This window comes from Pelophylax lessonae, assembly GCF_965119305.1.
Source record: "Pelophylax lessonae genome assembly, chromosome: 2".
Classification (NCBI taxonomy): domain Eukaryota; kingdom Metazoa; phylum Chordata; class Amphibia; order Anura; family Ranidae; genus Pelophylax; species Pelophylax lessonae.
Window position 1 is genome coordinate 172412747 of NC_138769.1, and position 16273 is coordinate 172429019.

The window sequence follows — 16273 nt, forward strand, 5'->3', positions numbered from 1 at the left end:
GCTGCGTGCTAGTAAACTTTCAATAAATTAGCATGGGCTGTGCTCAGTGTACCATATCATAAATCACATATGTATATACAAAGTGCTGAGTGCTGTTGATACCAATAACCACGTGTGTGATTGCGTGCTATAACAAAGTATGGCGCCAGTGGATACCCCACCGATTGCACCGCTGCTTACCGCACTCTTAGTAAGGTGGTTTGAGCCTGTGGAACGCGGAAGCGACCTGGCGAACACCTCAAGCTGATAGTGAACTCCCTAAATGTGAGTGGATGCTACGTTGTTTTACCCTAACAAACATATACTACGCAATGGAGGCTTATTTTCTGTTCTAGTGACCAAGGAGTGCTGAGCCACCTTACTAAGAGTGCGGTAAGCAGCAGTGCAATCGGTGGGGTATCCACTGGCGCCATATTTTGTTATAGCACGCAATCACACACGTGGTTATTGGTATCAACAGCACTCAGCACTTTGTATATACATATGTGATTTATGATATGGTACACTGAGCACAGCCCATGCTAATTTATTGAAAGTTTACTAGCACGCAGCACTTTGGTTTTATCGTTGCACTATATGCACTTTTGTATGAATTATACAGTTTATGGAATTGCACAGGTACTGCCAAAAGATGCTGCCAGAACAGGCCGAAAACTGAGGCCGTGGCTTTGGGGCCTACTTGCGGCGGTCCAGGTACTTGACCAAGCTGTCTGAGTGCCTTACCAAGCTGGCTGAGGCCTGATCAAGCTGAGCGGATGCCAACGGATCACCTCTCGCGGCCGGATCCGGCCAAAAATTGAGGCCACGGCTTGCGGCTGATGGAGTTGGCTGTTCGAGTGACTGACCAAGCTGTCCGACCGAATAACCAGGCTGTCTGAGCTCCTAACCGAGCTGCTGATCAAGCTAACAGAGCTGACGGGCCCCAAATTTAGGCCGCAGCTTTGCGGCCTACTTACGGCTGGCTGCTGGCCAAGCTGACTGAGCTGTTGACCAGGCTGCTTGAGCTGCTGACCTGGGTAAAAGAGGTGGATATATGGACTGCCTGGCTCTTCCCTTGTACTGGGGGGCGCAGTGGGGGCATTGTTGTATGGGGGTACTCTGCCTGCGTGTCGGTGTCATGGCGGGCCCCCTTCTCCCTTTTCTAAGGGGCTATGTTCGTTTAGGTCCTTTATGGTGGGCGACCCTATTCTATTAGGTGGTCCTTTTGTGGACCTTTAACCGACGTCTCCTTGCGGGACCGTGGTCTGCGACCTCCCCTGCTTGTTATGTTCTCAGGGTGAGCTTAGCATATAGTGACTCTACTGGGTCTGCATCCACGCACTTCGGGTGCGCTGCGGTGAGGATGATTCCTTTTTTACTGCACATGCGCACGCAAGGGTGCTGGTGGGTGCACGGATTTTATCACTGCAGAAGATTTTAACATGGGGGGGCGCAGGTCCCTTCGGGGCCTGCAAATCCCCTAAAAAGCGGCAAAGGTACTTCCTTTTACTGCCTACTGTGACACAATTGTCGCGAGTCAGTGGAGTTGTTCTAAATGCAATAATGGTAACCATGCATGGTGTGGCTAAAAAAGCTGGTCTGCGGACCAGGCTTCTAAAAAGAAAAAGCTCTCTCCGATCTCCCATTTACGAGGTACCGCCTTTTTTGGATGAACTGATCAAAGGACTCACAGGTGGGAGTACTCTTCTTCCTCTATCCGCTTGGCCCTGTCACGTAATAGACAGGGCCCTTTTTTTTTTTTTTAAGCACACAGGCGGTTTCTTCGTGCCTCCAATGTGCAGGAGACGGGACCTAAGCCATTTAGGTCATCTGGGGGTTCCAAGAAGACGTGGTCGGGTAAGCCGAGAATAGGCCCCTCCAGATCTGTGGACAAATCTGTCTGCATGAAGGGACGCCCTCACCTGTATCTGGAGTGGGGAGGCATCTTTGTTTTCTGTCCAGAACCAGGGACCTCCTTGATTCAGGACAAATGGGCCCATGAGCTGCTCAAATCGGGTTACAAGATCGAATTCAGGTCCCGACCGTCGGACAGATTCTTCCCGTCCAATCTTCGCCTTCAGATCTATGAGAGGCGGTACAAAATCTGCTGCTGCCAAAGGGTGATTGTGCCGGTTCCCTCTCGGGAACGCTCTCAAGGGTTTTATGCAAACCTGTTTACTGTTCTCAGGAAAAAAGGTAAAGTACGTCCAATTCTGGACCTCAAGGCTCTGAACTGCTTTGTGCGGGTTCAGAGGTTTCGAATGGAGTCCATTTGCACGGTAGTGGCGTTCCTACACCAAAGGAAATTTTTGGCCTCTATCGAGATCGAGGACGCATATCTACACATCCCTATTTACGCTGGACACAAGCGTTTTCTTTGCTTCGCTGTCGGAGAGGAACATTATCGATTTTTGGCATTACCCTTTGGTCTCGCCTCAGTCCCCAGGGTCTTCAACATGTTGGCTCCGATATTGGCATTACTGTGACTGGGGGATTGTGGTATTAGGGTACCTGGAGATCTCCTCTTAAGAGCAGACTCCCACTCAGTTCTGGTGGGCGATCTCTCAATCACTGTATGGACTCTGCAAGAGTTCAGTGGAACCATCAATTTAAGAAAATCTGCTCTGGTCCCAGCCTCCAAAATGGTTTATCTTGGACTGACTCTGGACTCAACCTCTGCGAAGGTTTTCTTCCCCCCATAAAATCTGCAAAAGTTGCAGAGGGCGATTCGGTTACTGTTAACCAGCACTCTGTCCTCATTGCGGACTTGCATGCAAGCTATAGGCCTGATGGTGTCTACCTTCGGGGCGGTTCCGTTTGCTCAGTTCCACGCGAGACCTCTGTAATGGAATATTCTTGTCAAGTGGAACAAAGATCCAAAATCTTTGGACAATCTGATTTGGTTTAATTAAAACGCAAGAAGTGCTCTTTAGTGGTGGCTCCGTTCCTTGGCCCTGCTTCAGGGCAAGTCCTTCCTTTCTTCCATTGTATTAGACCGTGGGGGAGTCCAATCAATATTCTGGAACTCAGAGCAAAAAGCTTTGCTTGAGTCACTGGACAAATCGTCTGCAGGGTTGTCCAGTTCGGAGTCAATCGGACAATACTACGGCCGTGGTTCACGTGAATCATCAAGGGGGTACCAATAGTGTCCTGATGGCCCGGGAGGTGGCCAAGATCCTAAAATGGGCAGCAAATTTTGTTTCCATCCCTCTCCACCGTGCATATACCCGGATGGAGAACTGGCAGGCGGATTACTTGGAGTCAGATGTTGGATCAGGGGGAATGGTCCCTGCACCCGGAGGTGTTTTACCTGCTGTGTGTCCGGTGGGGGACACTCAATGTAGACCTGTTAGTTTCTCAGCTCAAAATCCTCTAGCCAAAGCCACAGACGCACTGGTGGCTCCTTGGGGTCGGTATTGGCTGATCTATGTATTTCCTCCACTGAAACTTCTGCCGAGGCTTCTGCGCAGTATAGAGGTGGAAGGGATTCCGGTCATTCTGGTGGCCTCGCCAGTCTTGATACGCAGATCTCGTAGGGTTGGTCGTCGATGCTCCTTGGAGACTTCCTCCCAGGGAAGATCTGCTGTCTCAAGGGCCAATCTTCCATCCTGCTAAAGTCGCTGGCTTTAACGTCGGGGCTGTTGAAAGCCAGGTATTCAAGGATAGGGGTCTTTCGGACTCAGTGATTCTTAAAACTGTTGAAGGCTAGAAAATCTACCTCCAGGAATATTTATCATTGTATGTGGAAATTGTTCATCTCCTGGTGTGAATCGCTTAAGGTGCATCCACGCTCCTCTTCAGTGGCCAGGATTTTGGCTTTTCTCCAAAGAAGGCTTTAAAAGGCAATGTGTCTGCTTATCATAATAATATTATTATCAGATGCCGCTGTCCATGCAAACAGACGACCTAGAGACTGCACGCTGCTGGCGACGCCAGGGAGACATCTCCCCCCCTTCCGTTTTTCTTTTCCAGTCCTCTCCTTCCCTTCCTCCCCCCCCTCCTCATCCCCCTTTCACCTCCACGCTGGCTGAGCAAGTTACCTCAGTATTGCACTGTTGCAATCAGAATTAAGACTCCCGGCACCCCAAAACAGCATCTCAGGTTACAAGTGTCCACTCAGTTTGGCCTGACAGATGATACACTGTCTTAGGCTTGAGAGTGATATACACTACTCTGTTGAGCATCTCAGACAACTATATCCATTATTGTCTACATACAGGATCTTAAAGGCTAAAACAACACTATTTTGTATCAAACCCCTGAAGAAGCGGACCCACTTGTCCGCGAAACATGTTGGGTAGATGCCAGGTGCTCATTTGACCACCGGTTATTGTCTCGTGTTTATATCTATTGCCTGCTCCTTTACTTGTATGTCAACATTGGATACAATAATATATATTCCAATTGTATGTACTATTGTATGTCTTTTGTGTTTTTTAATTTTGCTAAATAAATAAATATGTATTTTTTATAAACAAGTTATTTACTTTCTAGATCTACAGTACCGTCAAAATCCCACCAGCCCTCTTTTCTCTTCTTTTTAGCTATTCTTACACTCTGTATTTCTCCCCTTTCCTTTCTTTCCATTCTATCTCCCTTTTTTCCTTCCCTTGTTCTTTTTCTTTATTTTCTTACCCCACCTTTTTTTCTCTCTTCTCTTTTTTTGTTTCTCTTTTTCCCCCGTTTTTCTTTCCCTTTCCCTTCTCTTTTTATACCCACCGGATCTCTTGCCTTCTAATCTTTCCCTTCTCCTTTATTTTGAGAATTTAGTCCTAGTGTTGAGGATCCCTCACCTAGATCCTACACAGACTATCCTCTCTGGTTATTAGTATCATTGGGATGTTGGTACACTTTACAAATTTATAACAAACACCAACTTTAGTAATGTGTCTGCTTTGGCGGTGTGTTTCCAATGCCCTTTTAGCTGCGCATTCCCTGATTCACACTTTTTTATTCAAGGAGTTCGCCATATGGCTCCTCCGATACGGTCCCCGTTAGCTCCGTGGGACCTTAACTTGGTACTTTCTGTACTTCAAAAACCTCCCTTTAAAATCATTAGGGAGATTCCTCTGTTTACACTGTCACAGAAGGTAGCCTTCTTGGTGGCTGTTGCCTCTGCTCGCAGGGTGTCTGAATTGGCAGCGCTAAGCCTGCCATTCGCCTTATCTGGTGTTCCACAGAGATCAAGTGGTACTTCGACCTAATCAGTCGTTTCTTCCTAAGGTGGTTTCTGATTTCCATTTGAATGAAGACATTGTGCTGCCTTCACTCTGTCCTAAGCCCACGCATCCCAAGAAAATTGCCTTGCATTCTTTGGATGTGGTTCAGACGATTAGGGTTTACCTGGCGGTTACTGAGTCTTTCAATAGGTCAGACTTTTTTGTCCTCACAGGAGGACCTTGGAAGGGAGTGGCTGCGTCTGCTGCGACCATATCCAGATGAATCGGGCAGATTGCGGTACAGGCATATTCACTTAAGGGTCAGGTTCCACCTTTCCCTGTGAAGGTGCACTCTGCTAGAGCGCTGAGTGTCTCTGCGCTTTTCGCCCTCAGGCGTCAGTAATACAAATTTGCAAGCTGCAACTTGGTCGTCTGTGCACACGTTCACAAAATTCTACAAAGTAGAGGTGTTTGCATGCTCGGATGCTTCTTTTGCAGGCTGCTGTTTAAAAGAACAAAATGTTTTTCTCTTTGAAGGGGCTAAGTTTAGCCTTTGGGAATTACGTTCTTTTATGCGTTTTTTTTTTTTCCACCCCTCATACAAACACTGCTTTGGGACGTCCCAATGGTTAAAAAGAATGTGTCTGTCAATGAACGATCGAGAAAACTGGATTTTGACTTACTATAAAATCCTTTTCTCTGAAGTTCATTGACAGACGCAGCACCTGCCCCTCTATTTCTATTTGGGTTGGGGGTTTTTTCTTACTACACTGCTTGCAACAAAACTGAATCCTATAGCAGAGTTGAGTGGGTGTATGCCCTCATGGACTGCCCCATAGGCGTGGTAAAGTTTTTTTTTTTTTCCTGCCTAGTGTCCTACTCCTGTAGGGGGCAGCATAACCCAATGGTTAAGAAGAATATGGAGCTGCATCTGTTAATGAACTTCAGAGAAATGTTTTTTACGGTAAGTCAAAAATCCAGTTTTTCACTGCTGAAGCAGTTGGCACAAATATCTGGATTCTGTGCATAGGTCACTCTGGCTGCATGTATTGGAAGCTGTTTAGAAATCCAAAGAACAGTTGATTTGGCAAACGCTATCCTGTTGGGCTGTGATTGTGTTCTGGACAATTTCTCAGTCCATGGACCTTAGTCAGCACAGGAGAGGTCAGGTCATTGCCTTCAAAATCCTAGAATTCAGAGTGATTAGCATTGCCATACTGCATTGATCAGTGCAGCTGAAGAGCCTTCATCTTGTCTTGGGTAAAAGTGCATGTTTCTCCAATTTCTGCCATCCACATTCCAGGCTAGAAAAAAATTGGCAGGTGGATTTTCTTAGCCATCAGCGATTGCCACCAAGCGAGTGGGCTCTTCAGGAACTAAATAGAGGGGCACCCTAGATGTGGATCTTCTGATGTCCAGTTGGGTACTCAAACATTAACCTTTCTGTGGACAACACTTGGATCTTTTTTGATCGACCGAACCTTCAGTCGCAAGGTCCTGGCTTTAACAAGCAAGGCTGTTGTTGCCAGGGTTTTGCAAGACCTGGGATTCTCAGATTCAGGCCTTCCTACCCTGCTAAAGGCTCAGAAGGTACTTCAAGGAAGATCACCACAGAACTTGTCTTTTTTTTTTTTTTTTTTTTTTTTTTTAATTGATGTGAAACTACGGGTTCTCATCCTTGCAAATATGTCATCGGTTGCTTCCTGGCTTTCTCCATTCTGGTGTTGACCTGGGACTGACCTTGTGTACAGTTAAGTTTCATATTTTGCTCTTGGTGTTCTATTGTCAGAGACCAATTGTTTCACATTTCTTGGCGTATGCTTTTGTGCAAAGTGTAATGCCTATTTCTCTAGCGCTCATTGACAGACGTAGTCCTCGGTGATACACCACCTTCGGGTTATGTTGCCTCCACAGGAGCAGGACTAGACAGGAAATTAAAAAGCTCTGGCCACACCCCAGGGGCAGGCCCAGAGGGTATATCCTCTCTCTCTCTGCCTCAGCAAATCAGTTATTTTCTGTCTAGTTAGGAGTAAGGACCTAGATACCTTGCTGGGATCTTAGGTCCTGGCAAGAATTTTTTCTTAAAGGATTTTTTTAGACAGCTTTTTTCTCCAGTGTTCCTGTGAGATCTTCAAGCAAGAAAGCTGAACTGGGCGACGGGCTGGATGTTGAGATCCGGTGGTCACCCCAGTTCAGCCTACGAGCGCGTGCAGGCCATAGCTCCGCGCTGGGTCGGCCGCGACAAAGTCCCATTAAAGGACTGTCCACGCGAGTTAAACGTCTCGCTGAAACGCCAAAGACCATGAGTCACGGCGTCCGTATCGGTCGACAGCCCTCCCGCCCCGGTGGAGAGGGGTACTGTCAGGAGTTGGTGCCCGCCTGGTTCCGGTATGGTGAGTAGTATGTTCCCCCTTTCCCCCTGACGGGTTTTGTGGTGAACGCGGGACCCTCTCTGTATGGTAAGATAGAGTCCCTTTCTATCCTACAACATGACACAGATCCTCCTACTTTGAGTGTGATTTTATGTGTGCAAAAAGCCAGGAGGCTTGGTTTGGGAGCTAACAATCTAATTGTATACATGTTTTAAAGATGTAATCTGTGGCATTCTGGGAATCTTATGGGTTAAGAATAAGCTACCTACCAGTCAGAAGCCACGGACATGTAGACTGCCTTCCTAATCAGATCTCCAGCTATCAGCAGGCCTCCCGAACGGCCATGCGGTCCGCCAGGGCCGGTACCGCCAACCACGCCATATCCCCATGCAGTGAGAGTGTTGTGTGCCCTGCAGCACACCGCTATTCAGTACGGGCCGCCGCCATTTTTTTTGCTGGATCGCACGAGCCGCCATTTTGGCGTAGCCTCGTGTCTCCAGCATGGGGGCGGCCATGTTTGAGGTGATCCAAACACCTCGTGGAGCTTGGGGGAGGCGCCGGAAGGCGTACAGAGGGGCGGAGCCGCCTCCTTTCTTCCTGGGCAGCCAGCCAAAAGACTTCCTGTTTGTTAAGACAGCGCTGTAACCTGTTGCAGTTAAACTCTGAGCATCAAGTGGTGAGCCTGGGGGTCTATCTCTCTCTCTCTCTCTCTCGATCGATAGGGATCCCTAGCAGGTAACACTAAGGGGCTTTTTGTGGCGCTGGGGGTCGAAAAAAAAAAAAAAAAAAGTTTTATTTTTGAATTATATTATCCAGGAAGTAACTGGAGTTATCATGGACCCTGCCACACATATTCCCCCACCTGTTTCCCTCGAGGGGGCCACGGGACCCGCCGGTGCACAGAGTATAGAGTCATTTACAGCAATTTTGGAGTCTATGGTGGCTCGGGTGGAGGCGGCCTGTCAGGGACGGGGGTCAAGGAAGCGACCCCCGCCTACCCCTATACCATCTGACACCTCTGACTCAGATTCAGAGGTGGTCACGGCAGTTGCAGGTTCCTCTGCAAGGGCTGTTATCCCAGGTAAAGCCCCCTCAGACAGTGAGGAGGACGCTTCTTCTCCTGCTATTATTCAGGAAGAAGCATTGGTGGACGCACTAGTTGTGGCAGTGCAGGAAACCTTAAAACTTGAGGCTTTACCGGCAGAGGCAACTGAAACAGAGATTCCTTTTGGTACTAATAAGCCCATCAAGACGATGAAGGCTTTTCCTGTACCTAAATGTTTCGGTAATCAGATTAAAGGAGAATGGGAGCATTCTAAACGTACCTTTACTATTTCCAAGCGTATTGCTAGACGCTATCCGTTTGAGGAATCCATCATTAAGAAATGGACGGTACCACCAGTCGTGGATCCGCCTATTTCCAGGCTGAATAAAGCCACGGTTATTCCAGTGGAGGACACTTCGTCCTTTAAGGATCCGGTGGATCGAAAGATGGAAGCAGAGTCCCGCACCATCTTCTCTCTGATAGGGTCAGCTTTTAGACCAGTAATTGTTATTGGTCTAGTTTCCCAGACACTTACGGAATGGGCGAAAATGGTACGCCAAGATCTTAGGGGAAAAGATATTCCCCAGGAGACATCTTATTTGATGGAACAGATTATACAAGGGCTACAGTTTATCTGTGACGCAGCCTTGGACACTACTCCCTTATTAGGGCATGCATCTAAGACAGCGGTGATCCTCAGACGTGTGCTGTGGTTAAAATGCTGGTCAGCTGACCTAGGTTCCAAGAAGACCTTGACAAATCTCCCCTTTCAGGGGAATCGTCTATTTGGGGCCAACCTAGATGAAATCATTAAGGATGCCACTGGGGGCAAGAGCACTTTTTTGCCACAGGCTGCTAAAGCTAAGGGACCTCGCAACAAGCGAGGACCTTTCTTTACCGCCCATAAAGGGCGCCCGGCTGGTACTAGCGGGAAAGGCAAGACTCCTCCAGGAGGGTTCAAGAAGGGCTGGTCGGACAAGCAAAGGACCAACCCAGCCAAACCCGAAGCAAAGGAGTACACAGCCTGAAGGTGCGCCCCCACCCGGTTTCAGGGTGGGGGGACGTTTTCACCGGTATTCAGGACATTAGATCGAGCATCAACCACTACTACCGGTGCGATTCTTCCCTTCCAACATTTAAGTACTACAGGAAGCGGTAATTACCGTTCCCTGAATAGATCTTTTCCTTTACCTTTTCCTAAGATTAGTCCCGATACCTCACAGGAATCGGATCTGGTTGACCAGGTAGGCCAAGTAGCCTCTAGTCGGGTGACTTCGGTCCCTGAGGTTCAACCAGAAAAGATCACCTTTCCTGATAACTATCAGGTATCTGATAAATGTGTGGGAACAGAAAACGACCAGACTTTCTCGGATGGTCGGGGCCAGATACCTCTAGGGACGCCTGGTTCAGATCCAATCAGCGCCAGTGGTCCTAGAAATTCTAGGCTGGCCTCCTCAAGCCGGCCTGGCCGACTTGGACATGTTAGTCGTAGACGTTCCGTGGGAACTTCGTCTCAGGGAGTGTCTGTGGTCTCAAGGACCAATTTACCATCATGCTTTACAGTCGCTGGGTTTAATGGCCTGGCCATTGAGACCCAAGTACTGAAGGACAGAGGTTTGTCAGCTTCAGTCATTCCTACCCTTATTAAAGCAAGGAAAGCGACTTCCAGCAAAGTCTATTATCACACATGGAAAACTTATATTGCGTGGTGCGAATCTTTAGGATTTCCTCCACGTACCTATTCGGTGTCTCGAATATTGGCCTTTTTGCAACAAGGGGTTGAGCAGAAGCTAGCCTTGAGCACCATCAAGGGTCAAGTTTCAGCATTAGCAATCTTCTTTCAGAAGCCTTTAGCTACCAAATCCTTGGTGCGGAATTTCATCCAGGGGGTGCGGCACCTGGCTCCTCCAGTCCGCGCGCCCTTACCGCCTTGGGATCTTAATTTGGTTTTGTCGGTTCTACAGAAACCTCCTTTTGCTTACTTTATCCCAGAAAGTGGCCTTCTTGGTGGCTATTACTTCTGCTCGCAGGGTGTCAGAACTGGCTGCATTATCATGCCAGTCCCCATACCTAGTGATTCATAGGGATAAGGTAGTACTTCATCCTAAGCCATCTTTTCTTCCCAAGGTGGTTTCAGAATTTCATCTGAATGAAGATATTGTACTACCTTCCTTGTGTCCTCAGCCCAAGCATCATCGGGAACATGCGTTGCATTCCTTAGATGTGGTTCGGGCAATCAGGGTATACCTGAAAGCTACGGAATCATTCCGTAAGACGGATTCACTTTTTGTGATCACGGATGGCCCCAGAAAGGGTTTGCCTGCATCTGCCGCGACCATTGCCAAATGGATTAGACAAACGGTGGTACAGGCTTATTCTATTAAGGGTCAGAGTCCTCCGTTCCCTGTTAGGGCGCACTCCACTCGAGCGCTCAGTACTTCCTGGGCCTTTCGCCATCAGGCGTCAGTGGTCCAGGTATGTAAGGCGGCCACCTGGTCGTCAGTACATACCTTTACAAAATTCTATAAAATTGATGTGACGGCATCGGCGGATGCCTCATTTGGCCGCAAGGTTTTGCAGGCCGCAATTTGAGGAGACCGGTGGTCTACCTCGAGGGTTTTTTTCTGTTTGAAAAAAAAAAAAAATTGTTTTCTCTTTTTTTGTTGAGTTTCATCATTAAGGATGAGCATTGTAAACTTCTAGTTGGCACCGGTTGGGCCTTCTAGATTGGGATTTGATTTCCATTTTCCCACCCCTCAGTTGTGATACTGCTCTGGGACGTCCCGAAGGTGGTGTATCACCGAGGACTACGTCTGTCAATGAGCGCTAGAGAAAAATGGATTTTTGTAAAATCTTACCGTAAAATCCTTTTCTCTTAGCTCATTGACAGACGTAGTCCCCGCCCCTCTGTTTTTTTGAGTTGGGTTAAAATCTCTAAAGACTGCTTTTTCACATAACTGATTTGCTGAGGCAGAGAGAGAGAGGATATACCCTCTGGGACTGCCCCTGGGGTGTGGCCAGAGCTTTTTAATTTCCTGTCTAGTCCTGCTCCTGTGGAGGCAACATAACCCGAAGGTGGTGTATCACCGAGGACTACGTCTGTCAATGAGCTAAGAGAAAAGGATTTTACGGTAAGATTTTACAAAAATCCATTTTTTCCCACTGGACAGGACTTTGTTAAATCGGTGAGACCAGAATTCTTCATTTGAACTCATCACGGATTATCCTGACTTTGTATCTATTTATTTTGTGAGAAATTTGATCGTAAAAACAGTCCATTCCCAAAATGTACCCCAACCAGTGTCCTTTACCAAGGAGACTACCTTACTGGTTTTTACTTTTTCAAAACATGTCTGACTGGTCAGAATCCTTTTCAAAAGATCTAACCACCACTGTGGTGGGTCCATTTCTCATTGAATACAAGAAGCAGATGACTAGTATTAAATTTCAGCTATGACAGTCTTCAGACCAGCTCTTGAAAATATCAAGGCTGCTACCAGTGTCAGGAGCACCCATCTTCCCTAGTGAAAGCAACCCAAGAAGGAGCCTGGGAAATCACCATATTTCCATCGGGCACTCTTAAATCATCTGGATCAAGTTGCCATCGTCTTAGTTCCTGTGGCAGAAAAGTTCCACGGTTTTTAGTACCACCATTGTTCACAAACACTGAACATTTACAATTAGACCCAAAAATGCAGACTGGAATCCTCTTTCCACCAAGGAAACTTTATTGCTTCTGTGGGCATCTAAGATGCTTAATTGCATGTCGTTTTTAAAATAACATCTGTAAAATATCTCTCTGAATACATAATCGTAGAACACCTCCCACCTACACAGGGAGGGAGTCAAAGCGTTGCAAGCCTACATGTGCCACAAAGAAACTGTATACATCAATGTATTAATACATTCTTTACTATACCATTAAAAGAGCAGAAAGGAGAAAGCACCATGAATTAGAAATATTTAAGATAAAATCATATGCAGATGCAGACAAGGGACTTTTTAGGTGGTATTCCAGTATCTCTAGTAATAATGGATCTCTAATAAGGCGTTTAGAACCGACTCGTTTTATGGAAAAGTCCTTTCATCAGGATCCATGTGTGTGGCATTTATCCATGGTAAAGTTTGCATTTAAAAAAAAAAAAAAAACTTCTCCATACATGAGTTGTGACTCAATATGCGTGGATAAATAACAGTACTGCACAATCCTAGCAGAACTCAGAGGAGAAAAAAAAAACCTTTATATTTTTCTATTACGTGCAATTTTATGGTTGAATAGAAAATCCTTGGGTCTTCAGATAAACAAATATGGATTTGTTTTCTTTTTTGTATTAATGTTTTTGCATCCATTCATATATGTGTACTTTCGTAATCTATTTTATAGAATGTTGTGCTGTATTCATTCTTGTAGATAGCATGTATATACAATGAGTTTAGATCCTAGATGCCATATTGGCAATAATAGCATATTCTTAAAGAACTTATGTCCCTTGTCTGGATCTACAAAATAAAAATGATCATTCTATCACCCCTATCAATAGGAAATGGTCTGTCTCAACCCTGTAACTGCTTCTTCTGCAGAACAGCTTGGTTTGTTGAAAAACAGACTTGCCGGCCAGATCACCGGGTGAAAATAAAGGAAAGCGCATAAAAAAAGATTAGTGCAGCCATCACAACTATGAATTTGTAAACTGCAATATGTTTGCCTTTGGGTGTAATTCCACTTTAAGCTGGCCATAGATGCATCAAAATTCGTCCAGTTCAGTGGGGGCCGGACAAGTTTCAGTCCATCTATGGCCATGCCTGCATGACAGAAGTTGATCGACCTGTATTGAACAGGGATGTTGGAAATTTTTTATTCGATCAGTGGTTAAAGCCGCTGATCGGCGTTTTTTGATAGTGGAGTCGTCCCCAATGTCAGAATGCAATAGTTGGCTTGTGTGAATGAGTGAATCAGCCAGGAAAAAATTAACCCATCTATTTGTCTCAGGTGGGCAGAACGTTATTTCCAGCTCTTTTAGCCGTACGCATTCCCGGAGTGGAAAACTGGCAGGTGGATTACCTCAGTTGGCAGTTGTTGGACCCGGGGGAATGGTCTCGTCATCCGGAGGTTTCCATCAGTTGTGTCTCTGGTGGGGCACCCCCAAGGTGAATCTGTTGGGGCATCTCGTTTCAACAGAAAGGTGCAGAGGTTTGTGGCATGGTCACAGGATCCTCTGGCGGATGCCACAGACCAGACGCACTAGTGGCCCCGTGGGGTCAGTATCTGATTTACGCCCCCCCCCTCTCAAGCTTCTGCCAGCACTTCTGTGCAGGATCAAGACAGAAGGGATTTCGGTCATCGTAGTAGCCCCGGACCAGACCAGCCTCGCCGAGTTTGATACGCTGATCTGGTGCAGCTGGTCGCCGATGTTCCTTGAAAGCTTCCTCTCAGGGAGGATCTGCTGTCCCAAGGGCCAATCTTCCACCCTGCTTAATAGTCACTGGCTTTGACGGCTTGGCTGTTAAAAGCCAGGAACTGAAGCATAGGGGTTGGTCTGAATCAGTGGTTCCAACTGTTCCGCTGTTAAAAGCTAGGAAATCTACTTCTAGGAAAATCTACCATCGTACGTGTAAGTTGTACATTGAGTGGTGTGAGTCCCTTGGGGTTCATCCTCGCTCCTTCTCGGTCGGTCGCATCTTGACCTTCCTTCACGGGGGTTGAACAGAAATTGGCCTTGAGTACCATCAAAGGCCAGGTGTTGGCTTTGACAGTCTTTTAACGACCCTTGGCCACACACTCCCTGGTGCATACTTTTCTTCAGGGTGTTTACCATTTGGTTCCTCTAGTGCGGTCTCGGTTGTTGCCTTGGGACCTCAATTTGGTGCTTTTGGTCCTCCAGAAGTTTACCTTTGAGACTCTTCCGGAGATTCCCTTGTTTACGCTGTCTCAGAAGGTGGGAATGAAGACGTATTGACTGGCGACATTATCCTGTCATTCACCTTATTTGGTGGCTCACGGAGAGAGTTGAGGTAGTTCTTCGCCCCTGTCCGTCATTTCTTCTAAAGGTTGTCTCTGATTTCCATTTGAATGAAGACATTGTGTTGCCTTCCGTGTGTCCCAGACCAAAACATCCTAAGGAAATTGCCTTGCATGCCTTGGATGTGGTTCGGGCAATTAGGATGTACCTGGCAGCTACAGTGTCTCTTAGGGAAGTCAGACTCACTATTTGTGCTTACAGATGGGTCTCGGACAGGGTTGTCTGCTTCCTCAGGGATCACTCCAAGATGGATCAGACAGACGGTAATTCAGGCCTATTCCATCAGGGGTCAGGTTCCTCCTTTCCCTATCAAGGCGCACTCTACTTGGGCGCTCAGTGCCTCCTTGGCCTTCCGTCATCAGGCGTCAGTGATGCAGGTTTGCAAGGCGGCCACCTGGTCGTCGGTGCACTCTTTCACAAAATTCCATAAAGTGGATGTGTTGGCATGTGCGGCTGCCTCTCTTGGCCGCAAGGTTTTGCAGGCTGCTGTTTAGAGGACTTGGTCCTCTTTGAGGGTGTATTGTTTTTCTCAGGTAGGCTCCAGTTGTTTGGTTGAGCCCCTGTTGCCTAGTTGGCTACTGTGTTTAGCCTTGGGATTTTTTTGCTGTTTCCACCTCTCATGTTTACCACTGCTTTGGCACGTCCCAGTGGTTAAGAATATCAGGAGCTGTGTCCATCATTGAACCAAAGAGAAAATAGGATTTTAACTTAACGTAAAATTCATTTCTCTGATGTTCATTGACAGACACAGCACTCGCCTCTCTGTGGAGTTGTATTTTTTCTGACACTGCTTGTAACAAAACTGGCTGTAGCACCTGTAGCAGAGAGGGAGTATCCAACTCCTGTAGGGGGCAGTATAACCCAATGGTTAAGAATATCTGGAGCTGTGTCAGTCAATGAACATCAGAGAAATGGAATTTACAGTAAATCCTATTTTTGCTGATCATAAATATTTTTTTATTTTTTAAATTGTAAAAGTGAAGTGTTGGTTTGTTAATCGAAGTGAACATAAATCATTATTAATGCTACATTTACTTTCTGTTTTAGATCATTGACAAAAGCAAGAGGGATCCAACGGAGGAAATTGAAATTCTTCTGCGCTATGGACAGCATCCTAATATTATCACATTAAAAGATGTAAGTCCTTTACAGTTCTTCCTCAGCCAAAAAGCTAGGTGGAAACATGCAGATTTATTAGTTCAAGGCTAATTAAAAATATTCTTTATAAAATGAGTTGAGTATTGTCCCTAAAAATATCGGTTATGGTTTTCTAAGCCAAGTAACCTCTGTAATGTAATTGAAGTTTTTAACAATTTATGCTGGCACCAGTCATTACTGTACACAAAAATTAAAGAAATTTAAATATTTTTTGCATAGCCTGAGACTGATGTTTTTAAAATCATGGCTATTGAGGTCATGGTAAAAACTGTGTTTTAAGAGGCTTTCCATGCTTATTTGCAATTTCAACATTTCTGTCCTCCAACGTCTTCCTTTAGCACTGCAGTACACTACTACTTGTAGATCCTGAAATTTTAGATATTATTTTACCCTAGGATATCAGGAGACTTGACTTTTGTCGACTGCAAAATTGTACACTTTGGCAGGGAAAGTTTCCACAGTTACTTTAGACAGACCCTTCCTATATATTATTTATTTATTTTTTAAAGAAAGGGTGTCAGTTTTTGGCAATATTTAAAT

General features: G+C 46.2%; 1 protein-coding gene across 2 annotated transcripts in view; it reads left to right on the plus strand.

The window, feature by feature from the left end:
* The window catches only part of RPS6KA3 (ribosomal protein S6 kinase A3), a 319536-nt gene that overhangs the window by 239317 nt on the left and 63946 nt on the right, over positions 1-16273 (plus strand). For both annotated transcript variants that reach the window (XM_082245344.1, XM_082245345.1), the window contains one exon: positions 15623-15712. In XM_082245344.1, coding sequence (XP_082101470.1) covers positions 15623-15712 — 90 coding nt within the window. The remainder of the gene's footprint in view (positions 1-15622; positions 15713-16273) is intronic.